Here is a 27,062-nt window from a genome sequence, read left to right as displayed (position 1 = left end):
TATCTTGATCGTCACCTCATGAAGGAAAGGTGATCAGCGCCCTCCGCTTCAGGTACCAGTCCAGGGTAATATTGAATAAATATTTGAGTGAAAAAATCACTTTTAATTATTTAACCCCCCCTTGGGAATCGAACCCGAGACCTCCAGTACGGTAGCCGAGCGTGCTGACCATTACACTACCCATATATATATATGGGTAGTGTAATGGTCAGCACGCTCGGCTACCGTACTGGAGGTCTCGGTACGGTACTACTATACTATATATATATATATATATATATATATATATATATATATATATATATATATATATATAATTATATATATTTATATATATATATATATATATATATATATATATATATATATATATATATATATATATATATATATATATATATATATATACATACATATATATATATATATATATATATATATATATATATATATATATATATATATATATATATATATATAAATTACGCCTAGTTTTCAGAGGTAAAAGACGCTATCTATGTACATCGAATTTTCGAAATTAACTGAACTCCTAAAACGCTAACTACTTAATTTTGACATGGCAAAATGTTGCAAAACGATTTAATACATTATTTAATGGTGTTTTTAAATGAATAATACTAGTTTAGAATTTAAGATAAAACCGTTAATTAATAAAATAAAATACGTTGAAAAAATCTTCAAAGCTCTCTCCTGTGAAGTAACAGATTTGCAGATAGAGCACTTTACGTAGGGGCCGCCGATATAATCAAAATTTTCATTCATCATTTTCTTTTGGAAAATTCACCTTAGAAAAAACGTTATTTTCGTAAGTTGGCAATAAATGACGTCACAGAAACGATGGATATGGATGTTTTTTTTTATATTGATAAGATTGCTAAATTATTGGCGGCTCTATTTGCTGATGTCTATGGTCCACCCTCCCAACCCCCCCCCCCTCCCATCATATTTGTATAACACAAATGGTAGTGTAATGGTAAACAAACAATCCACACTACTACTATTACAGCTCTATAAACCATTGACAGTAAACTATATGACGTCATAAAACGTTCGATGACGGAAATTTGATGACGTATGCCAACGCACGTTTTTTGTTTTATAAAAATATGTAAAGTTTAAACCTTTATATCTCCCTTAGTTCCCTACAGATTTCAATAAGAATGCTACCGACAGTCTTGTGATTTTTCATTTTATAATTTATTAGCCAATAATCACACATCGTTATATTTATTTATACTTTATGGTAAGCCTTCCCATAATCCTACGTATCCCTTTAAAGGGTGTTAGGCCAGAAGCTGAGATAAGCATTATCGATAAAATTAAGAAAGGTGTGTTGAGATGGTTTGGACATGTAGAACGAATGAGTGAGGAAAGAACGGTGAAACAAATTTATGAGGCGAATGTAAGTGGAAAAATGAGCAGACGAAGACCGAGAAAAACATGGCACGATCAGTTATGCCAAATACTTGAAAGTGGTCAGGTTAGGAGTCGTAACAATCGGCGGGTAGGTATGAGGAGATGCATGAACGTGGAAGAGGCAAAGAATGTTTGCAAAGACAAAGTGGTGTGGTGTTCGATTCTCTCTGCCTACCCCTGCGGGGAAGCGGCGTGATGGTTAGTTAGTTAGCTAGTTAGTTCGGCCAGCTTATGACTAATTAAAAAATGAAAATATGACCTCAGTAAAAATGCCTTAGTTTTCGAGATATTTCCACATTTCGCTCACTCCTTTCAAGAACGTCATAAATCAAAAATCGTCAATTTTCAGTTAGGCATGTTTTCGGAATGCCCAAAAAATGTACTATATCCCAGCAAAAGAGGCATATTTTTAACTTAATATTTACCCGCTACAGGGCAGAAAGTGTTGTTTTTTCAATTTGACGAAAAGGTATTGTTTAATTATTTTTTTAAATATACTAAATATTTTTCAAATGGAGAAAAAATCTTCAGGTTTTACCTAAAAAGATCTGCTGCGTAGTAAAAAGTTCAATAAGTGCCTTGATATTTATTTTTAAAACATTGTGTTATATTTTTAAACTTTAAAAACGGTCTCTTGAAAAATCAAGTTTTTTTGATTTATGACGTTCTTGAAAGGAGTAGGCGATTTATGAATTGCCCGAACAATTACGCCTTAGGTCAGTTATTTGGAGTGGCACTTTTTCAATTTTTCATATTTTAGGATTCTATGATAAATAATAATAAAACCCTTATCCGCACCCCAATGGTGCATAGGGCACTGTGTCATATAAACGCAGTGTTATCTTGATCGTTTACACATGAAGGAAGGGTGATCAGCCGTCCGCTTCAGGTACCAGTCCAGGGTAATATTGAATAAATATGACAGTGAAAATATCACTTATATTTATTTTACCCCCCTTGGGAATCGAACCCGGGACCTCCAGAACGGTAGCCGAGCGTGCTGACCATTACACTACGGAGGCGGACATTCTGTGGACGATTCTGTGGATTATAGTACAAAATATTAAGAATACTGGCTTGCCTTGGCGGAAAAAAAATATAAATGCCCGGTCACTGATTTTAATATAAATCTTTAAGTGACTTTGACTCTATACCCTGAAAAAAATACATACGACGCTAATTTACGTAAACTAACTAACTAACTAACTAACCATCACGCCGCTTCCCCGCAGGGGTAGGCAGAGAGAATCGAACGCCACACCACTCTGTCTTTGCAAACATTCTTTGCCTCTTCTACATTCATGCATCTCCTCATACATACCCGACGATTATTACGACTCCTGACCGGCCGCTTTCAAGTATTTGACATACCTGATTGTGCCAAGTTTTCCTCGGTCGTCCTCTGCTTCTTTTTCCAACTACATCCGCCCCATAAATTTGTTTTACCGTTCTTTCTGATTTATGTATTAATTTATAAATCAAACACAGGTTTTTGAATGACACGAATGACATTCGTTTGAAAATGCCATAACTAGGCGAAACAACTGTCACAATATTAATTTTTTATGTGTTTTTGTTAGTAAATTAAAACTTAGTAGACTCAAAAAATCTGTGTTTGATTTTAAAATTAATACATAAATTAAAATGGAGTTCTACAAATTAAACGCCTAATCAATAAATAATACGAAAAAGAAGAATATGGAAGTCTGGGCATTTACGGGGCTGACGACCGTCATAGGCTGGTTTAAGTGATCACTTTACACACGTGTAACATTCACCAATTCTACCCATTATTGACAACCACACTACTCAAATTCTTGGAAGTTCTAAATATATATGAACCAATTTAGAAACCTTGTTCTTGAATCACTAGAACTTCACTAGAGACATCTATTGGTGAGATGTAAAGAAGCTTTTTATTTATTTTTTGATGAGATGTCAAAAAATAATATAAAAATAACTCCTGTAATTGGAGATAATCCAGATTATGTGAACAAGTATTTGGACACACTCAAAATGTTGTAAATAATACGAGCTATTTTAAAAGTTTGTTCAATATATGTCATTTTAAAAACAGTAATAAATTTACTAAATTCTACGTTATAATTTTTTTTTTAATTTACTTATATTGCTTACATAAAAATCGTCAATTTTTAGTTGTGCATGTTTTCGAAATGCCCAGAAAATGTACTATATCCCAGCAAAAGCGGCATATTTTTAACTTTATATTTACCCGCTACAGGGCAGAAAGTGTAGTTTTTGCATTTTGAAGAAAAGGAATTGTTTAATTATTTTTTTAAAAATACTAAATATTTTTCAAATGGAGGAAAAACATTCATGTTTTACCTAAAAACATCTGTTGCACAGTAAAAAGTTCAATAAGTGGCTTGATATTTATTTTTAATACATTTTGTTATATTTTTAAACATTAAAAACGTTCTCCTGAAAAATCATATTTTTTGATATATGACGTTGTTGAAAGGAGTGAGCGATATATGTAATATATTTTAAACAATCATATCAAAATATTGTAACGATCGCCGGGTATGTATGAGGAGATGCATGAACGTGGAAGAGGCGAAGAATGTTTGCAAAGACATAGTGGTGTGGCGTTCTATTCTCTCTACCTATCCCTGCGGGGAAGCGGCGTGATGGTTAGTTAGATTTTTTTTTTATATGTAAATATATGACATCTGTGGATGAAAATACCAAGTCGTTACTCCCTTGCGTATCCATGGTGACGCTATATCTAGAAAGCACTGGTTTGTTTTGAATTTCGGACATTGCCATGGCAACCCATGACGTGTGCAGCAAAAACACACAACATTGTTTTAGCTAATCTGATTTTGATGGAGTTCATTGTGCTCTGACGCGAGGTTAGCTGTTTTGCGAACGAACTTAGCCATTTTTGGAAGTTGAAGTCAGTCGCTGTGTATTGCTGACATTGAAGGGAAGTGTTTTCTGGTATTTTGAAGGTGGATTGGCATTGGTTAAAGATGTCCGAAAATTTGATGCAGCCAATTTATTGCTCTCAGCAAATTGTGATTCCTCCGGCGTTTCCACATATTATCAAAGTATTCGCCAAAGGTAATTACCCTTCAACTAATCAATTATATATATATATATATATATATATATATATATATATATATATATATATATATATATATATATATATATATAACGTGGTAATATTTTTCTATATAAATTGGGTGTAAATAATATGTAAAGTGGGTGTTTAATAATAAAATAAACAATGTGTTGCTTTGTAATTAAAGAAACGACAATAAAAGTTTATTCTCAATTAATCTTTACAATAATTTTTATATCTATCTGATTCTGACGGTTAATAATAATATATTTTTTCTATCGGATCTCTTTCGTTTAATTATGCGCGACGCATGTGACATCTGGTGGTAGAACTGTTTTATGTAGGTACTATTTGTAAGTACTTAATAAAATGTATAGTTAGGTACCTAGTTATTTTATTACATATATATATATATATATATATATATATATATATATATATATATATATATATATATATATATATATATATATATATATATATATATATACATATATAGTGACTGCGACTACCTATAGTACCGAGTGACTGTGGCAATGACAAAACTCGCTTTGTTTTCGTAAGATATTTTTGTTTTTGCCTAAACATCAGGTTTTTTGATACATATTATTAAACACTATACACTATACAATTACACTACACTATAGTGTAATGTAATTGGTGAATATAATTGGAAAAAGGAGCAGAGGAAGACCGAGAAAAACTTGGCATGATCAGGTGTGCCAGACACTTGAAAGCGGTCAGGTTAGGATACGTAACAATCGGCGGGTATGTATGAGGAGATGAACAAACGTGGAAGATGCGAAGAATGTTTGCAAGGACAGAGTGGTGTGGCGCTCTATTCTCTCTGCCTACCCCTGCGGGGAAGCGGCGTGATGGTTAGTTAGTTAGTTAGTTTATGCTAGACGATGTATAGCACCTACTCTAGGCAACAATTTGTGCAAATGAAGGCAGATAATCGGTTCGTAATTCTCTGGTAACGTGGAACTTTCGCTTAGACGTTCACCAGAGCGAAAAATTGACGCATATGTGATGATGTATTATACATATATACGCACTTTATCTCGATCTTGAAGATCATTAGAGGACTGGATGAGTTTCTTCTCTTCAGAGATGGCAATTTTAATAGAACGTGCGCAAATGTACTAAAAATCTATATACCTATAAATAAATGTATGTGTCCTTTGCTACCCAAAAATGCCAGCTTGGCTGGCATTTTTCCCAGGTCTCTATGGCTCTGAAATCTGGACAATGTAAAACACATACTCTAGGCAACTAGAAACTGCTGAAATGCGAATGCTTCGATGGTCAGCTGGAGAGTCCCTTAGAGACAAAATACAGAGCCCATGCATTCGTGGGAGCCTGGCTGTAACAGGCATCAATAGTAAGGTAGAGGAAAGGCAATTGGGATGGTATGGGCACATAGGACGCAGAGAACCTGATCATATTGTGAACCAGGATATAAGTCATGGATCTTCATCGAAAGACATCTAGAAGAAGACCAAAGAATTCATGGATGCTGCAGAAAGATAACATGATTTGAAGGCATGGCTTAGGTGACGTTGTTCATGACAGAAGGACCTACAGAGGACAGAGGACGAGGAGAGCTGACCCCAACACTCTAAATATTAACGGAGATAATTGAACGCCACATACAAACTGCAAACAATCTTTGCCTCTTCCACATTAATGCACCTCCTTATACATATCTGCAGATTATTCCGACTCCTGACTTCACCATATTCACTTCAAACCCCTTATCCGTACCCCAATGGTGCATAGGGCACTGCACCATATAAACGCAGTGTTATCTTGATCGTTAACACATGAAGGAAAGGTGATCAGTCCTCCGCTTCCGGTACCAGTCACAGGTAATATTGATCAAATACAAGAGTGAGAAAATCACTTATATTTATTTGACCCCCCCTGGGAATCGAACCCGGGACCTCCAGTACGGTAGCCGAGCGTGCTGACCATTACACTATGGAGGCGGACGAAAATATTCCGACCATATTCAATCAATTGAAATACTTGACCATCCTAAGTTTTCCTCAGTCTTCCTCTGCTCCTATTTCCAACTACATTCACCTCACAAATTTATTCTACCGTTCTTTCTTCACTCATTCGTTCCACATGCTCAAACCACCTCAACACACCTTAATTTGCTGGATAGTGCTCCTTCTCAGCCTTGGACCCTTTCCTCATATCACCATTGGAACATCTACCATGCACGGTTTTGCCGCACTGAAAGATAAAAACCACCATAAATAAATGTTCACCTCCATAGTGTAGTGGTTAGTGCGCTAGGCTTCCATGCTGGAGGTCCCGGGCTCGATTCCCAAGAGGATCAAAATAAATACTAGTGATTTTTCAGTCTAATATTTATTTAATGAGACCCTTAACTGGTACCAGAAGCGGAAGGCTGATCACCTTTCCTTTGTGTATTTAATGATCCAGATAAAACTGCTTCTATACGATGCAGTGCCCTATGCACCATTAGGTGCGGATAAGGGTTAGAAGGAAGGAAATATAAAAAAAACTGCATTCAGTCTACCTTCACATATCTTTTGCAAAAACTCCGCGCTTCACTTCCATACATCTGGACTCCATTGTTCACAGCCGGTTTAGCTTTCACTGATAGCTTTTTATTTGCTGATTTCAGTGCACCAGCATTGACTCTACTTTCCATCCTAGGGAAACATACTTCATCAGACATAGGAGAGTTCGTATTGTATTATGAGATGTTCACACTTTGCAGCTGCAATCAGGACCCAGCCCTACGATTTGCTGATCTGGTCCGCCGCATACTTCAAGGCGCTCTCGGACGGACAGATTCCTCCGGTCAAGGAACGCCTGGAGTACCCTTTGATACGGTCGCAGGGTGGATTGAGTCCTCAGTACTTGAAGATACTAATCAAACAGGTATTTCTAAAATATATCCTGGATTGACATTGATATTTTATTACGACTTTGCGAAAAACACTATCTTACCTATACATGTCCGCCTCCGCGGTGTAATGGTCAGCGTGTTTAGCTACCGTGCTTGAGGTCCCGGGTTCGATTCCCAGGGGGGTGAAAATAAATATTAGTGATTTTTACATTGTATTATTTATTTCACTCATATTTATTCTTACCCCCCCTGGGAATCGAACCCGGGACCTCCAGAACGGTAGCCGAGCGTGCTGACCATTACACTACGGAGGCGGACTGTAATATTTATTCAATATTACCCTGGACTGGTACCTGAAGCAGAGGGCTGATCACCTTTCCTTCATGTGTAAACTATCAATATAACACTGCGTTTGTATGACGCAGTGCCCTATGTACCATTGGGGTGCGGATAAGGGTTTTATTATTTATTATTATTATTTATTTAATATTACCCTGGACTGGTTCCTGAAGTGCAAGAGTGATCACCTTGCCTTCATGTAAGTTATGATCAAGAAAACACTGCGTCAATTCGATGCAGTGCCCTATGCACCATTGGGTGCGGATAAGGGTTAGAATATCTTAATACATCATGAAGGTGTGTAATCGATTTTATTGATCTATCGGGACATTGTCGTAAACTCTTAATTCTTCTTCTTCTTCTTCTGACCGTGTCATGTCAAGGTCTCCCTTAGTTGACCATCACTTGAGAGTAATTGTTCTTGTGTCGGGCAGCTCTAGACAGTCCTGATCCCCGTCCAGCCTGGTATATTCCGGAGCCAGGAGATCTGCCTTCTGCCCACACCTCGTGGACCCTCCACTAGGTGCAATAGCTCGTACTTGTCTCCTCTCAGCACATGCCCCAGATAGGACACCTGCCGGACCTTGATACCAGTCAGCAACTGTCTCCCTGCTCTTGCTCTTTGGAGCCCATCTGCATAGCTGATCATATCAGTCCATGAAATGCTTAGCCACATTTGGAATGCCTCTAACCGGCTCATAGTATGAATCAAGTAAGCAAGAAGACTCTTGTTAAAGATGTAGAAGAACCCCTCTTCGGAATGCCCCCTCAGACACATGGAACAGATGAATATCCGCCGTGATATTGTTCATAGCGATAGCTCTTGCTACAGGCATAACCATCGGCAGGTTGGTCCTGTATGTAGGAATGGGAAACAGTCTATGCCAACGCTGTCCTTAGCTAACTATCGGGAACATACAGACCGATGCTCCGGATAATTTCAGGATTGTCCATCAAACCGCGCAATAATGGATAGAAATGCCTCAGCAAATACTAGTCTCTGAGATGTCAAAAAATAATATGAAAATAACTCCCGTAATTGGAGATAATCCAGATTTTGTGAACAAGTATTTGGACACACTCAAAATATTGTAAATAAATTATCTGGTCAAATTATAAGCTTAAATAATAAAAATGAAAATGGTATTTTCTGGCGTTTCTCATGTGTGTGATTGAAATCTAGGATTTGGACCTCACATACTAATATAAGAGTTTCGGCTTAGTTAAAAGCTTCTTTACATCTCACCAATAGATGTCTCTAGTGAAGTTCTAGTGATTCAAGAACAAGGTTTCTAAATATGTACTTACAAATGGGTATGAAATTCCTTGTTATAAAACAAATTCCAATTGTCTGTATGCCGCCCTTGGGAAAATTTGAAGTCATCGATGCGGCCCGTGATGCTATTTGGGTTGGACAGGCCTGATCTAAACGATAGATGCTGCATCTCAATTGGAAGTACCTATATTGCTTTATATAGTCTAATGAATGAACCTGGTTGGTTCTGCAGCTCTCCAGCGGCGAAGAGGTGGCCAGCGAGTGTCTTCGGGAGAAGTGGGTTGGAGTCTGTCTGGAAGAGGAGGAACTCAAGCATATCCTGTGTACAGCCGGAGTATACTTGACCGAGAAATTCCCCCTATACAAATTCGCCGCGGTCGCCGCTGGATTCCTTTGCAAGGTGAGATTAGATCTTACTTTTAATATCATTAATTGGTCCAGAGAATGATTGATGCTGTCTTCCACATTAATTGCTATTTATTCATCATTAAAAACGAGCATATCGTAGTCATACAAGAGAAAGAGCAGAGGAAGACCGAGAATAACATGGCACGATCAGGTATGCCAAATACTTGAGAGCTGTCAGGTTAGGAGTCGAAACAAACGGCAGGGTTTGTATGAGGAGATGCATGAACGTGGAAGAGGCGAAGAATGTTTGCAAAGACAGAGTGGTGTGGCGTTCTATTCTTTCTACCTACACCTGCGGGGAAGCTGCGTGATGGTTAGTTAGTTATATTTGTATGGAAATCATAGTTAGTTATATTTGTATGGAAATCATAGTTAGTTATATTTGTATGGAAATCATAGTACGCAGCTCGCGGCAAGTTGGTACTTGAGTCACAGATAGAACGATCGCTCCAACGCGCGCTCAGACTTCAAACATTCTTACGAGTTTGATGTGATGCCTCCAAAGTTTGTGGAGATGACTTACCTCGGATATTTGATTGCAGAGCCTCACCCAGACTATGATAATGCTGTGCGAGCTGTACACAGATGAGCCGGACGGAGGCAGCGCTGCCATCTCGGCTGACTTCTTCGTGGACCTGTACACCTTCCTCGCTGCCATCGACGCGCTTGGAGAAGTCACATACTACGATGGATACCTACAAGGTATCTCACTTACTATATTCAATTCAAATTCAATTTAATTTATCAAATAATTAATATTTACATTACACACTAACATTAAGGGCGTATACATTTAAAAAAAAAACAAATTAAAAAGTAAGCAAGAAGACTCTTGTTAAATGTGTAGAAGAATCCTGCTTCGGACACATGGAACAGATCAATATCCAATGTGATATTGTTCAACATAGCGGTAGCTCTTCCTACAGGCATAACCATCGGCAGGTTGGTCCTGTGTATAGGAATATGAAACAATCTATGCCAACGCAATCTTAGCTAACTATCGGGAACATACAGACCAATGCTCCGGATAATTTCAGGATTATCGATCATACCGCGCAACAATAGAAAAATATGTGTTATCAAATACACATTCCTTCTAGTCTCTAAACTATTGTAGCCAAGCATACCCTGGAGAAACTCGGTAGGGTAGAGCCAAGGATAATAGCCAAAAGATAATTTTAGGACTAAGTCCTGTCATTCTCCGGTCCGCTCCTGGGAGGTGGAAGACCAGCTATCTCTCCATCGTTTAGGTGGTCTTCCTGGGGGTCTGCCACCTCTTATGCTGCTGTCCGCTGCTATCCTCACATGTTTTTTCTCATTTGTTTAATTTAAATGTGCTTCTTTCCTGATGAATTCTTTTTCATTTGTTAGTAGATAAAAAGCTGCAACATTTTGAGTGTGTCCAAATACTTGTTCACAAATCTGGATTATTTCCAATTATAGGAGTTACTTTTTAACACCTCAACATACGTGAAGAAGAAGATGCTAGTCTGGGCAAATGCCCGTAAATATGGGGATTATGACCATTATGCGAATGTGATAGGGAAAACAGAACGTGGACGACCGAAAAAGACTTGGCACGATCAGATCAATCAGAACCTAAAATCTGGCGGTGTCAAAAGTCTGCGTAATCGGAGGGCATGTATGACTAGATGTATGGATGTGAAGGAGGCGAGGAGTGTATGTCAGGACAGAAGAGTGTGGCGTTCCATCCTCTCTGCCTACCCCTGCAGAGAAACGGCGCGATGGTAGTAGTAGTAGTAGTATGACCATTATAGGCTGTTTTAAGTGATCATTTTACATATCGCTCTCTCCTTTCAAGAACGTCATAAATCAAAAATCGTCAATTTTCAGTTTTGCATGTTTTTGTCATTATTTTCATATTATTTTTTTCTAATATAAGAGTTTCTGCTTGATAAAAAGCTTCTATTCATCTCACAAATAGATGTCTCTAGTGAAGTTCTCGTGATTCAAGAACAATGTTTCGAAATTGGTTCATATATATAGAACTTCCGAGAATTGGAGTAGCGTGGTCGTCAATCATGGGTAGAATTGGTGAATGTTACACAAGCATCAGCATGTATCAGTTAAACAAGCCCATGACTATCGTCAGCCCCGTAAATGCCCAGACTTTCATATTCTTCTTTATCTTTGATAAGATATCAATAAATAATATCTTAATTAAAGTTGCGACAAAACGTGACCAATCCTGTGTTAAACCAATATGAAATCATTGAATCGCACCAAAATGTAACCATTTTACAAGCTACAATTCCTGATTACTTAAAATCTTTTACAAGGGAAATGTAACGTTTTGGTGAGGACTTCCACAATTATGGCAGTTATATTTGAGAAAGTCCGCCTCCGTAGTGTAATGGTCAGCATGCTCGCCTACCGTTCTGGAGGTCCCGGGTTCAATTCCCAGGGGGGTTTAATAAAAATAAGTGATTTTTTCACTCTAATATTTATTCAATATTACACTGGACTGGTACCTGAAGTGGAGGGCTGATCACCTTTAGTTCATGTGTAATCGATCGAGATAACACTGCGTTTATATGAAGCAGTGCCCTATGCACCATTGGGGTGCGGTAAGGGATTATTATTTATTATATTTGAGAAAAGAGAGAGCTAATAGATACATAAAAGATGATGATTTTATTGATTTTTTCAGAAATTTACTTGGCCAATGAGAATACTAAGAAGGAGGTTCCAATACCAGATGAAGTAGTTATTATTCCTAAAACTGAGGAACATTGTCAGGTTAGTTACCGTTTATGTTTGTTTTGTCAGTTGTAGTTGGCAAAAGAAGGATGAAAGTAGACTGAACGCAGTCGGAATGCATCTCTCAGTGTGGCAAGACCATGTATGGTAGATGTTCCAATGGTGATATAAGGAAAGGGTGCAAGGCTGAGATGAGCACTATCCAGCTAACTAAGGAAGGCGGGTTGGGATGGTTTGGGAAGGATGAGAGTAGACTGGATGCAGTCGGGATGCCATCTCTCAGTGCGGCAAGACCATGTATGGTAGATGTTCCAATGGTGATATAAGGAAAGGGTGCAAGGCTGAGATGAGCACTATCCAGCAAACTAAGGAAGGCGGGTTGGGATGGTTTGGGAAGGATGAGAGTAGACTGGATGCAGTCGGGATGCCATCTCTCAGTGCGGCAAGACCATGTATGGTAGATGTTCCAATGGTGATATAAGGAAAGGGTGCAAGGCTGAGATGAGCACTATCCATCAAACTAAGGAAGGTGTGTTGAGATGGCTTGAGCATGTGGAACGAATGAGCGAGATATAAATTTACATACATACGTATATATGTTTGCACATTCACTCCCGATTGGCGCACATGTCATTTCTGTCTCCCCTAGCGTTGGATCCCCAAGCTGAGAGGATGGGCGGAAGAGCCGGAAGTGCTGGCGGGAAACTCCATTCTTGGTCAGCGACTTCCGGTTGTAGGGGGGAAGATCTCGAGGAACCTGTCTAGCGTCGGCAGGGTCCGGGAGGACTTCACGCACCCTATCCTGGAGGATGAAGAAACTAGTACCCTTTTAGTCCTTTATGCCTCATCCTAGCACCTAACCTAACTTAACCAAAACCAAACCTAACCTAACCTAACCTAACCAAAACCTAACCTAACCTAATCTAACCGAAACCTAACCTAACCTAATCTAACCTAAACCTAACCTAACCTAACCTAGCCTAAAAAAACATTAATGTAGAACATCTATTACCAGTATTTATGGAGTCAAAGTGTAGTGGAGTGGAGCGGCTGAACGCTACTCTACCCTCTTTTTTTCACCCACATATCGCTCACCCTTTCAACAACGTCAGATATAAAAAAATAGATTTTTCAGGAGATCGTTTTTAAAGTTAAAAAATATAACTAAATGTATTTAAAATAAATATCAAGCCACTTATAGAACTTTTTACTATGCAACAGATCTTTTTAGGTAAAACCTGAAAGTTTTTTCTTCATTAGAAAAATATTTAGTATATTTAAAAAAATAATTAAATTATACCTTTTCTTCAAAATTCAAAAACAACACTTTCTCCCCTGTAGCGGGTACATATTAAGTTTAAAATATGCCCCTTTTGCTGGGATAAAGTACATTTTCTAGGTACTTTGAAAACATGCACAATTGAAAATCGATGATTTTTGATATGTGACGTTGTTGAAGGGAGTGAATGATATATATTTGAAAACACTTACCCCTCGTATTTATGAGCAGGGTGCAAAAATGGTTAAAAAACTTAACTTAACCTATATTTTGAATATTTAAAGTTTAAAGCATTAACTTTGTGGGTAATTATGATATATTATTTGGTAGAATAAAATAACTTTGTTCTTTGATCCACTCACTTTGATCATAATAAACCAACTAGTTTCGTTAGTTATAAAACAATCCATGAAGAGGGCAATAGGTTGTTGCCGAAACTAGTTGGTTTATTATAATATATGTGGGTGGATCAAAAAACAAGGTTATTTTATCCATCCAAATAATATCACCCAATTTCATTAATTGATTCAGCAGTCACTTTGTGGTAAAACCTATCCATTTTTAATTAAAGTTTACTATATCTTAAATGTGAATACAGAGAAGCTTAGAAATATTAAACGTAGATATATATATATATATATATATATATATATATATATATATATATATATATATATATATATATATATATATATATATATATATAACGTGGTAATATTTTTCTTTATAAATTGGGTGTAAATAATATGTAAAGTGGGTGTATAATAATAAAATAAACAATGTGTTGCTTTGTAATTAAAGAAACGACAATAAAAGTTTATTCTCAATTAATCTTTACAATAATTTTTATATCTATCTGATTCTGACAGTTAATAATATTATATTTTTTCTATCGGATCTCTTTTGTTTAATTCTGTGCGACGCATGCGACATCTGGTGGTAGAACTGTTTTATGTAGGTACTATTTATAAGTACTTAATAAAATGTATAGGTAGGTACCTAGTTATTTTATTACATATATATATATATATATATACATATATATATATATATATATATATATATATATATATATATATATATATATATATATATATATATATATGTATACATAAACACATACATATTATTTGCTAATTTGTTTGTTTTCTTTTATTCTGTCTAGAAATCGCGTCGGCTGAAGACATTGGAAGTGTTAGTCCATTTATTATATGATTTCTTTTCTCAATATTTTTTTCTCACAACCCTACACATCGTTCACTCCTTTCAACAACGTCATATATCAAAAAGCGGCATATTTTTAACTTTATATTTACCCGCTACAGGGCAGAAAGTGTTGTTTTTGCATTTTTAAGAAAAAGTTATTGTTTCATTATTTTTTTAAATGTACGAAATGTTTTTTAAATGGAATAAAAACTTTCAGGTTTTACCTAAAAATATCTGTTGCACAGTGAAAAGTTCAATAAGTGGCATGATATTTATTTTTAATACATTGTATTACATTTTTAAACTTTAAAAACGATCTCCTGAAATATCATGTTTTTTGATATATGACATTGTTGAAAGGTGTGAGTGACATATCTTTTTAGAAGCGGGTTTAGATCCTCAACTCCTTGCGCGATCCTACCTTTTTCCTCAATTCTTCAATGGACCAATCGGAATTTTACAAACGCCACAGCTGCGTCACAGCCTCTCATCTCGACCGCTGAAATGGACTAGCGTCATCGTCGATATATCGACGATCCAGTCTTTGAAAAATTACACTAGAGTCGATATAAAGATTCTTAACACTATAACATTAACCTTTTCCTTCTGTTGCTAAAATAAAAAAGCGCGTCCCGGTGTTGGGTAGTCACTACACAATAAAAATAAAAAAAATAATAAAACCCTTATCCGCACCCCAATGGTGCATAGGGCACTGTGTCATATAAACGCAGTGTTATCTTGATCGTTTACACATGAAGGAAAGGTGATCAGCCCTCCGCTTCAAGTACCAGTCCAGAGTAATATTGAATAAATATTACAGTGAAAAAATCACTTATATTTATTTAACCCCCCCTGGGAACCGAACTCGGGACCTCCAGAACGGCAGCCGAGCGTGCTGACCATTACACTACGAAGGCAGACAAAATAACAATAAAAAATTAGCGATTTTAAATGAGAAAAATACAGACATTCATAGCTTATCCCTTTAATTAACTATAAATAAAGTCAAAAATAATAATAATTTATATTTATTTGCTGAAAACATTAAAAAACCATCTGGCAACGCTCACGGAACAAGCATAGGTCCACTAAAGTCGGAAGCCCAAGAGCTACTGCCGCTAGCCAGAGGACATTGAGCTCTGAGCTCTTCGCGCTTGTACGGTGCAAGTATGCAAGAGTGAGATGTGAATATAGTGTCGCGGTTCACGCACACTCTTCACGCGCTGGAATCGGAGGTATTATATATATATATATATATATATATATATATATATATATATATATATATATATATATATATATATATATATATATATATAAATATATATATATATATATATATCATACCTCTGATGTACCCGATAAATTCTGATTATTATCAATATTATTTTTCTAAATTAATGCGTAAATGTGTTATGGAGGAATATCTGAAATCTTAGCCTTGTATTTATTATATGTATAGAGATATTATGGTTACTAGAAGCAATGTGTACAAGGTACGCAACACCGGGAAGGGAGGGTGAAATACAGTTTTATTCCAATTATTTGTCATTTTTAAAGCATTTTCTTTGTGGATAGTAATTATTACTATAATTTTATTTTTATTTTACAAAAAATTTAAGTAATACAACCACTCACCGAAATTTTCGTCTACCGGTTTCGAGACGTACCCGTCTCTTCGTCAGGACAAATTTTATTCCAACTATTATCACACGCGTTCTGTTTCCAGGCTGAGTCAAAAGAGGGCGATGTAATATCGGAGACAGGAACCGTGGAGACTGTGACGTCAGCGGAGGCTGAACAGTTAGTAGAAGAAGAAGAAGAAGAAGAAGGAGAAGAAGAAGACAGAGCTTCCACTATCCGGACATCTGGGATAGAGAAGGTAGCTATGAATTTTGACGTTATATATCGATATATCGCTCACTGCTGTCAAGAACGTCATAAATCAAACCTTCAGGTTTTACCTAAAAAGATCTGTTGCACAGTAAAATGTTACACAGTGGAATGTTTTTTCTCCATTTGAAAAATATTTAGTATATTTAAAAAAATAATTAAACAATACCTTTTCTTCAAAATGCAAAAACAACACTTTCCGCCCTGTAGCGGGTAAATATTAAGTTAATAATATGCTGCTTTTGCTGGGATATATGTAGTACATTTTCTAGGTATTCCGTAAACATGCACAACTGAAAAATTAAAAATTTTGATTTATGACGTTCTTGAAAGGAGTGAGCGACATAATTTATCAAAGAAACATTGAATAAAATAGAGTATTCGATACTTAGCAATAATTACTTGGAAATCTTCTTCTATTTAGACCAGGGCTTCTTCCGTCAATGCTGAACCGGAGGCAGGGGAAGCCTCAGAGAGAACATCCGAAGCAGAGAACGCGGAGACTTCCTCACGCAGAGAGACAGCCGAGGCAGAAGGTACTTGACCTTCTATCTCTCTGACTTCTTGGTCTTCTAAACCTAATCCAAACCTGATCCTGCTAAAGGCGCTCTTTACAGCATAACAACGCATGGAGAGACCACTTTCCATTCCTCCACATAACACATCATTCTTCACCCACAACAGCTGGAGGCGTGTTGCAGGAGCCTGGGTGAGGACCTATCCAACATCGAATCCGTGATAGTTAAAAAGGAACTGTCACGAGAGGTAGTATCATACATGATAAAACTAGTGAAGGACATTGGTAACATAAACCAAGCTAGGACACAAAATGCCCAACCCTCTTCTAGTGGAACGGAAGGTCTGCTGACGACAGTCAACAGTCCGCCTTCTCCTGAGGAGTGCAACGTGGTTTCCTCCCAGCAATGAGCAAATGCTGACAAGTTCCTGACTGGCCCACACTAGATTATTCCTCCTGTTCCCAACACAGATTCAAATAAAAACATATTTTCATATTATTTTTTGACATCTCATCAAAGATGAAGAAGAATATGGAAGTCTGGGCATTTACATACTAATATAAGAGTTTCTGCTTAATAAAAAGCTTCTTTACATCTCACCAATAGATGTCTCTAGTGAAGTTCTAGTTATTCATGAACAAGGTTTCTAAATTGGTTCATATATATAGAACTTCCAAGAATTTGAGTGGTGTGGTTGTCAATAGTGGGTAGAATTGGTGAATGTTACTCGTGTGTAAAGTGATCACTTAAACCAGCCTATGACGGTCGTAAGCCCCGTAAATGCCCAGACTTCCATATTCTTCTTCATCTTTGATGAGATGTCAAAAAATAATATGAAAATAACTCCTGTAATTGGAGATAATCCAGATTTTGTGAACAAGTATTTGGACACACTCAAAATGTTGTAAAAACATATTTAATTAGCTAGAAGAAACAAAAATCCACTAAATGATCTATAAACCTTGTGCACAATAAGGAAGGTAAAATAATAAATGCAATTCCCTTTTAAAAAAATAATAAAAAATCATTCTTCACCCGTTTCTGCGCTGGGATAGCCTGCACTGAGGACCTCCACACCAAAAGTGTGGAGGTCCTCACCAAAACCTTACATTTCCATTATAAATGGTTTTAAATGGAATGGGCCGAAAACAATATTTGGCTTGATCCTCTTTTTCAACACAAAATTTTGTTCACCGATGATGCACAGTTTTGGTCAGATGGCTATATATATATATATATATATATATATATATATATATATATATATATATATATATATATATATATATATATATATATATATATATATATACATATATATATATATATATATATATATATATATATATATATATATATATATATATATATATATATATATATATATATATATATATATATATATATATATATATATATATATATATATATATATATATATATATATATATATATATATATATATATATATATATATATATATATATATATATATATATGTATATATATATATCAATAAGCAGAATTGCCGAATTTGGAGTGGGGAAAATCCAGAAGCCTTTGTCGAGACGCCCTCACATCCATTAAAAGTCACTGTTTGGTGTGCTTTATAGGCAGGTGGAATCATTTTCCCGTATTTTTTTTATGACAATGCCTACCATAATGTTACGGTCAATGGAGAACGCTACAGAACCATGATTACTGACTTCTTCGTACCTCAGTTGAATTGGCATTGATGTGGCAGAGTTATGGTTTCAACAAGATGGCGCAACATGTAAATGTTTTTATTTATTCGTTTACAGAAACCCAAGGCCCGAACAGAGATCATGGAGTAACCCTGAGAGTGTATTCTGAAGATGGTGAAAAAATTGATTCTCTTAGTCTCGTTTCGTCAGGAAAACAATCTGGTACGAATATTTGTTATATTTTTTTAAATAAAATATTAGTCAACTATCACACCGCAGGGGTAGGCAGAAACGTCTTGTCACGGACTATGCTTAGTCAGGCGTTCATCAAAAAAAAAATGTAAAAACTTATATTACAGTATCGTTAAAAAGAAAAAAAGAAGGAATATATCGTAGTCATACAGGAGAAAGTGACCAAGTGCATTTTTTACAATAACGTGATTATTGACTGTTTGATATCTTACTAGCTTAATATTGCCCTAAAAAGTTCCCAAAGGATTTTAAACTTGGAAATATAATATATTCGAAAGGTGTGTTGAGATGGTTTGGACATGTAGAACGAATGAGTGAGGAAAGAACGGTAAAACAAATTTATGAGGCGAATGTTAGTGGAAAAAGAAGCAGAGGAAGACCGAAAAAAACATAGCACGATCAGGTATGCCAAATACTTGAAAGTGGTCAGGTTAGGAGTCGTAACAATCGGCGGGTATGTATGAGGAGATGCATGAACGTGGAAGAGGCGAAGAATGTTTGCAAGGGCAGAGTGGTGTGGCGCTCTGTTCTCTCTGCCTACCCCTGCGGAAAAGCGGCGTGACGGTTAGTTAGTTAGTTAGGATAATATATTGACTGGTTAAAAATGACTTTATTTTGTTGCCAAGCAAAAGTGACTTAAATGGCCCTCCCGAACATTTTACCTTTTGGTAGTCAGTCACTTTCTCCTGTACGACTACAATATAAAAAATAAAAAAAACAATGTTACTGGCAAATCACTTCATTAAACGGTCAATCTTTTCAGCCATTAATTTGTCTGTCTGTGGATTTTGAAGTAGCCGACTGTTTTGCAGAACAGGGAACAGAAACGATGACCAAAGACGAACAGAATGAAGAAGTAGAGATGGAAAAAGAAGACGCATCGGAGAAGAAGTCCGAAGAAGGCTCGGAAGAGGAAGGTAGCGGGAAGGAGGAAGAGGTCGCGGAAGAGAAACCCAAGCTGGATGTTACGGTGAAGGAGAGAGAGGAAATCATAGAACAGGTATTTTTAAAACACACTAACTAACCTTCAGGGGTAGGCAGAGAGAATAGAACGCCACACTGCTGTCTTTGCAAACATTCTTCGCCTCTTCCACGTTCATGTATCTCCGTATACATACCTACATGCATGTCCTGGTTCCAACCCTAATGTATGGAATTGAAGCATGGATTTGGCAAAAGAAGGATGAACGTGCTCTGATGTGAAATCAATTATAGCAAATAAAAACTTCTCAGCAAAAGCTAAACCGGCAGTAGACAATGGAGTCCCTAATGTATGGAAGTGAAGCATAGAGTCAAGGATGAAAGTAGATTGAATGCAGTCGGAATGCCATCTCTCACAAGAATGTGCGGCAAAACCATGTATGATAGATGTTCGAATAGTGAAACAAGGAAGGAATGCAAAGCTGAGATAAGCATTATCGATAAAACTAAGAAAGGTGTTTTGAGATGGTTTGGACATGTGGAACGGGTGAGCGGGGAAAGAACGATAAAACAAATGTATGAGGCAAATCTATTTGGAAAAGGCAGCAGAGGAAGGTCGAGAAAAACTTGGCCCGATCATGTATGCCAAATACTCGGGCGTGGTCAAGTTAGGATTTGAAATAATCGGCGGTGTGTACGTGCAAGAGGCGAAGAATGTTGGCAAGGCAGAGTGGCGTGGCGTTCTATTCTCTCTGCCTACCCTTGCGGATGATGACGGTGAGTACCCGATGTTATTTTTACAGTTGGAGAAGAACAAAGAGAAGAAGGTCAACGACTTCCTGGATGAGATCGACTCGCTGGAGAATTTAGTTGAGAAAACCAAAATCCTGACCTACGATGCAGGTAATATTATATTATCATTGAAAATTACAATGTTTGCTAATTGTATATTCCCATTAATTGGAGCATTCTGGAATATTCATGTGTCACTCCCAACACTCCCCCCTTACGTCATCTAGTAGGATATCCTCCAACCCTCCCCCCTTACCTTCCTTAGTTTGTTGGATAATCCTTTTCTCAGCCTTGCACCCTTTCCTTATATCACCATTGGAACGTCTACCATACATGGTCTTGCCGCACTGAGAGATGGCATCCCGACTGCATCCAGTCTACTCTCATCCTTCTCAAACCATCCCAACCCGCCTTCCTTAGTTTGCTGGATAGTGCTCATCTCAGCCTTGCACCCTTTCCTTATATCACCATTGGAACATCTCTACCATACATGGTCTCGCCGCACTGAGAGATGGCATCCCGACTGCATCCAGTCTACTCTCATCCTTCCCAAACCATCCCAAGCCGCCTTCCTTAGTTTGCTGGATAGTGCTCATCTCAGCCTTGCACCCTTTCCTTATATCACCATTGGAAAATCTACCATACATGGTCTTGCCGCACTGCGAGAAGTCATCTATCCGACTGCATTCAGTCTACTTTCATCTTTCCTTTGCCAACTGCATGCTTCACTTCCACACGTCAGGGCTGGTACTAGGACTCCCTTGGCACGCTTGGTGATATCAGTATTTGATATCGAATAGTGAATTATCAATGTTGAATTTTCCAGACAAGCTCGGAGGCAGGGAGTTGACGCAGAAGAGCGGGGAGATAGTGGCGGAGACCATCGAGAGAGAGATACTGGGCATGGTGCAGCGTCCCGAGAAGCAAGACGTACGTCATTCTGATTTACACTACTAGTTTAAATACAACATTTTGAGTGTGTCCAAATACTTGTTCACAAAATCTGGATTATATCCAATTACAGAGTTATTTTAATTATTTTTTTTTGACATCTCATCATAGATGAAGAAGAATATGGAAGTCTGGGCATTTACGGGGCTGACGACCGTCATAGGCTGGTTTAAGTGATCACTTTACACACGTGTAACATTCACCAATTCTACCCATCATTGACAACCACACTACTCAAATTCTTGGAAGTTCTATATATATATGAACCAATTTAGAAACCTTGTTCATGAATCACTAGAACTTCACTAGAACTTCACTGCTTCTTTACATCTCACCAATAGATGTCTCAATAGAAGAAGAATATGAAAGAATTTCTGCTTGGTAAAAAACTTCTTACATATCGCAATTTCTAGTGATTTAAGCACAATGTTTCGAAGCTGGATTACATATATAGAACCAAGAATTTGAGTAGTGTGGTTGTCAATCATGGGTAGAATTGGCGAATGTTACACGTGTGTAAAATTATCACTTAAACCAGCCTATGACGGTCGTCAGCCCCGTAAATGCCCAGACTTCCATATTCTTCTTCATCTTTGATGAGGTGTCGAAAAAAAAATTAAAATACTGGTTTTAAATGTAAACCGTCTTTTTTCAGCAATGTGAGGGTTGCAACAAACCTTTCTCTAAGTTCTTGTTGCTGAGGGTCGTAACCATCTTTTCTCTTTTTCTTTTATAATGAAAAAAAAACTAAAATGTGCCTTATCGGTGAATGAAATTCAGCGTTGAAAAAGAGGATCAAGTTGAATACTGATTTTGGCCCATTCAGCGAACCTACGACGCGTATAAGGTGCCTTTTTTTAGAGGTTTGGTTTTGTGAACTGGCAAGATTTTTTCTACAGACTGTCAATTTGACAGTCTGTTGAAAACATGACACAAAAACGATGACATGACACAAATATGACATAAAAATATATATGACCAGGCCTGGCCAACCCAGATTGCCCCCCCGGCCACATCGATGACCTTAAATTTTCCCAAGGGCCGCATACCGACATTAATTAAATTAAATTAAATTTCATACTTATTTTAATTTTTGTAATTATTATATTATTATTTGTCCGCCTCCATAGTGTAATGGTCAGCAAGCTCGGCTACCGTTCCGGAGGTCCCGGGCTCGATTCCCAGGGGGGGGTCAAATAAATATAAGTGATTTTTTCACTATAATACTTATTCAATATCACCCTGGACTGGTACCCGAAGCGGAGGGCTGATCACCTTTCCTTCATGCGTTAACTATCAAGATAACACTGCGTTTATATGCAGTGTCCTATGCACCATTGGGGTGCAGATAAGGGTATGAAGAATGAGGAATTATTATAAATAATTTAAATGCATATGTAATCAGAAAGTACAATCAGGGTGATTGTGAAGAAAAAACACATTCTACGACCAGATGTGAGAAGGAAACACATGTTGAACCAAAAAAAATTTACAACATTGTGAAAATTAAAAAAAAAATCAAACTGTTTTATTATGACTTATAAATTAAAACAATATTGAAAATTTAATTTTAAATAAAATCAATTTATCACTGGCCACTCGGTGCGAGATTCGAGTTTCTTTTCGCTTACATAATTTTTTAGTTGAAGCTTGCATTTGTTTGTTTGTCCGCCTCCGTGGTGTAATGGTCAGCACGCTCTGCTACCGTTCTGGAGGTCCCGGGTTCGATTCCCAAGGGGGGTAAGATAAATACAAGTGATTTTTTCACTGTTGTATTTATTCAATATTACCCTGGACTGGTACCTGAAGCGGAAGGCTGATCACCTTTCCTTCATGTGTAAACGATCAAGATAACACTGCGTTTATATGACGCAGTGCCCTATGCACCATTGTCTTTGTTTAAAAAAAGTCGTTTTAAGAGCAATGAGTATTAAAAGTTCTTAGAAGTATAATAACACTCTCCTTATCATTCATCGTTCACTTTGTGTAATACCACTTAAAAACACTACTGGTATTACACAAAGTTAAGGATGAATGATAAAGAGAGATATATTCTTCTTCGCCTTTCCTTCATGCGTAAACGATCAAGATGACACTGCGTTTATATGACGCAGTGCCCTATGCACCATTGGGGTGCGTTTAAGGGTTTTATTATTATTGTTTGAAGTTTAAAGAGTTCATTTCAATACTTGAAGTTGCACATCTTAACTGGTTTTTGAGATTTTTAAATTATATATATATATATATATATATATATATATATATATATATATATATATATATATATATAAATATATAAATATAAATATATATATATGTATATATATATATATATATATATATATATATATATATATATATATATATATATATATATATATATATATATATATAAATATATATATTTATATATATATATATATATATATATATATATATATATATATATATATATATATATATATTTGCATATTGTTCCCTGTTTTCATAACAACATGCATGACTTGACTCATAGATAATACTTGAGGGCATACATTTTGTTGATGAATCAAACCGTGTATCACAAATATATCACTGGTTTAAAAATATATTCTTCATACATGACCGCGGGCCGCGGGTTGGCCACCCTTGTATTAGAATAATGAAATACAGTGAAAGCTCTATCTATCGTTCCTCGAATAATCGTTTTCCCGGATGTGTCGTTTATTTCTTCTATCCCGAATTAATTTAATACTAAACTAAACCGCATCGATCGTTTCTCTATCACCATTTACTGCATTTGTCGTTCGAATAAGGCTGCATTTTGTCTGTTTTTTACATTATTTCCAATTTTCTTACATTCAACGGCAACATATGGGATAGAAACTATTAAAAGCTTGTATAACCGATAGCAGGAGAGGTCAATATTGATGAAAAGGAGCCGCTGCCTGTACCTGCATTTCCAGAAGCGTGCACACTTTTTGAAAGAAAACTTTCTACAGCGCACATTCAATAACCAATCCTGAAAAAAATACTATTTGCAAAGCCGAAAATATACTATTGACTTACAAAAATAAATCAGTCAAAAAACGAAAGTATTTTTTAAAAATTCTATTCAGGTTTGTCACTGTCCGCCTCCGTAGTGTAATGGTCAGCACGCTCGGCTACCGTTCTGGAGGTCCCGGGTTCGATTCCCAGGGGGGTTTAATAAATAAAAGTGATTTTTTCACTCTAATATTTATTCAATATTACAACACTGGACTGGTACCTGAAGTGGAGGGCTGATCATCTTTCCTTCATGTGTAATCGATCGAGATAACACTGCGTTTATATGAACCAGTGCCCTTTGCACCATTGTCTTTGTTTAAAAAAGTCATTTTAAGAGCAATGAGTATTAAAAGTTCTTAGAAGTGTAATAATACTCTCCTGATCATTCATCGTTCACTTTGTGTAATACCACTTGTGTAAAAACACTACTGGTATTACACAAAGTTAAGGATGAATGATAAAGAGAGATATATTCTTCTTCGCCTTTCCTTCATGCGTAAACCATCAAGATAACACTGCGTTTATATGAAGCAGTGCCCTATGCACCATTGGGGTGCGGTAAGGGTTTTATATTCAGGTTTGTATTTTTTTTTAAATAAATACATTTGCATCTGAAACCTGTTTTCTTCTTAGAATTTTAGTCTACGAATGGTTATGCAGATTGGGAGGACGGTATCTTTACTCGGTCGTATCTACTTGCGTATTGACCTCTTAATCCCGCATTCAATGTTTTCCCGCATTCATGGTTTATTTTAATAGGTCCCTTTAAAAACGATAGATAGAGGTTTCACTGTATTCTGTATTGTTATAGGTACACGCGGACGCCAAGAGAATTGTGAATCCAATTTTGGGAGAATTCTTCAACAAGTTTTACGAAATTGTAGCCGAAGAAAAGGACACACACGTTCCTGAGGTATAATTTACTTTTATCTTACCTAATTATCATGCCGCTTCATCGCAGGGGTAGGCAGAGAGAATTGAACGCCACACCAATCCGTCTTTGCGAATCGCCTATTCCACATTCACGCATTTCTTCATGCGTACCCGCCGATTGTGCCGACTTCTGACGTGACCACTCTCAAATATTTGAAATACTTGATTACGCCAAGTTTTTCTCGATCTTTCTCTGCTCCTGTTCCCAACAGTCCTGTTTCAATGTCCTTTCTTCAATCATCCGTTCCACATGTCCAAACCATCTCAACTCACCTTTCTTAATTTTATCGATTATGCTTATCTTACGCCTTTCATTCATTCCATCCGAACATCTATCATGCATCGTTTTGCCACACATTTTTTATCACTTTATCAGACTGACAGGTCATAAGTCCTGTAAATACCAAGACTTTTTATATTCTTCTTTATCTGTGTTAAGTGTAAATTGATTACTTGACTAACCTATGACAGGTCAAAAGCCCTGTAAATAGTCAGACTTCCATATCCTCTTTCATCTTTGTCGAGTGTAAAGTGATCACTCGACCAGCTCATGACAGGTGACAAGCCCTGCAAATACCCAGACTTCCATTATCTCCTTCATCTTTGTCTAGTGTAAAGTGATCACTCGACCAGCCCATGACAGGTCACAAGCCCTGCAAATACCCAGTCTTCCATATTCTTCTCCATCTATATCATATATAATGTAAAAAAAAAAATTGGGGACAGTATCCACCCTGCTGCGGTCGGACCTCTCACTCATTCGCTCATATTGTGTTCTTACATATTCTCCTTCATATGTGTCTAAAATATATATTTTTTTTTAATGGGGACTGTATCCACCCTGCTGTGGCTGGAATTCTCATATGTATTGTGTTTCAGGTGATCGTTGTACCGGGTATACCGGGCATCGGGCCCGCAGTGGATGAAGCCATGCTGGACGCTGTCTTGAAGTATGTCCGGGAGACGGCGGCCGACCAGTGCGACATGTTCATGCCGAGAGACATCCGGCATTGTCTGTGCCCTCCCCTCGAGAGGCAGCTGTCTGTCGAGTCGAGTGCTTGACCTTATTTGACCTGACCTGATCTGATCTGTGACATAAACCGTGTGCATCTCCGTCTGACCTAATCTTGCCTGGCATAAACCATGTGTATCTCGACCTTACCTAAACTTACTTGACATAAACCATGCGCATCTCTATCTGACCTAACCTTGCCTGACATAAACCATGTGTATCTCCATCTGACCTAACCTTGCCTGACATAAACCATGAGTATCTCAACCCAACCTAATAATATTCTCAAAAAAAAAAAACAACTTTGTAATTTTTTCTACACGAATTTTATTTGAAACCCGGTTGCTGGTCAAATAAATTAAATAAATTCATGTGGAAAAAAAGATACATAGTTGTTGACACAGGTCATGCCAGTCGTCAGTCCTTTAAAA

General features: G+C 36.9%; 1 protein-coding gene across 2 annotated transcripts; it reads left to right on the top strand.

Annotated features, from left to right (window-relative positions):
- The first annotated feature begins 4,259 nt into the window (after positions 1-4,259).
- Positions 4,260-26,811, top strand: LOC148301839 (uncharacterized). Of its 2 annotated transcripts, XM_088272654.1 has the most exons (15): positions 4,297-4,524; positions 7,287-7,450; positions 9,266-9,433; positions 9,984-10,143; positions 12,113-12,201; positions 12,812-12,983; positions 14,607-14,635; positions 16,377-16,529; positions 16,965-17,076; positions 18,861-18,965; positions 19,808-19,995; positions 20,720-20,819; positions 21,535-21,638; positions 25,498-25,599; positions 26,499-26,811. In XM_088272654.1, exons 1-15 carry the CDS (start codon positions 4,434-4,436, stop codon positions 26,679-26,681), a joined length of 1,920 nt encoding a protein of 639 aa, XP_088128780.1. In that variant the 5' UTR covers positions 4,297-4,433; the 3' UTR covers positions 26,682-26,811. The 2 variants fall into 2 exon arrangements, with proteins under 2 accessions (XP_088128781.1, XP_088128780.1); XM_088272655.1 differs by lacking the exons at positions 12,812-12,983; positions 14,607-14,635 and having other exon boundaries at positions 4,260-4,524.
- The last annotated feature ends 251 nt before the right edge of the window (positions 26,812-27,062 follow it).

The sequence above is a fragment of the Brachycentrus maculatus genome, unplaced genomic scaffold, assembly GCF_059751285.1.
Source record: "Brachycentrus maculatus isolate JH-2025_06_01 unplaced genomic scaffold, ASM5975128v1 h1tg000513l, whole genome shotgun sequence".
Lineage (NCBI taxonomy): Eukaryota > Metazoa > Arthropoda > Insecta > Trichoptera > Brachycentridae > Brachycentrus > Brachycentrus maculatus.
Note: the sequence above shows the minus strand (reverse complement) of the source record. Positions and strands in the feature narration are given on the sequence as shown.

Excerpts from the sequence above, each read along its gene's own strand:
- LOC148301839 (XM_088272654.1), top strand. The coding sequence starts at position 4,434 with ATGTCCGAAAATTTGATGCAGCCAATTTATTGCTCTCAGCAAATTGTG. Across the intron at positions 14,636-16,376 it reads CGGCTGAAGACATTGGAAGT|GCTGAGTCAAAAGAGGGCGA; the intron begins GTTAGTCCATTT and ends TTCTGTTTCCAG. Across the intron at positions 21,639-25,497 it reads AGCGTCCCGAGAAGCAAGAC|GTACACGCGGACGCCAAGAG; the intron begins GTACGTCATTCT and ends GTATTGTTATAG.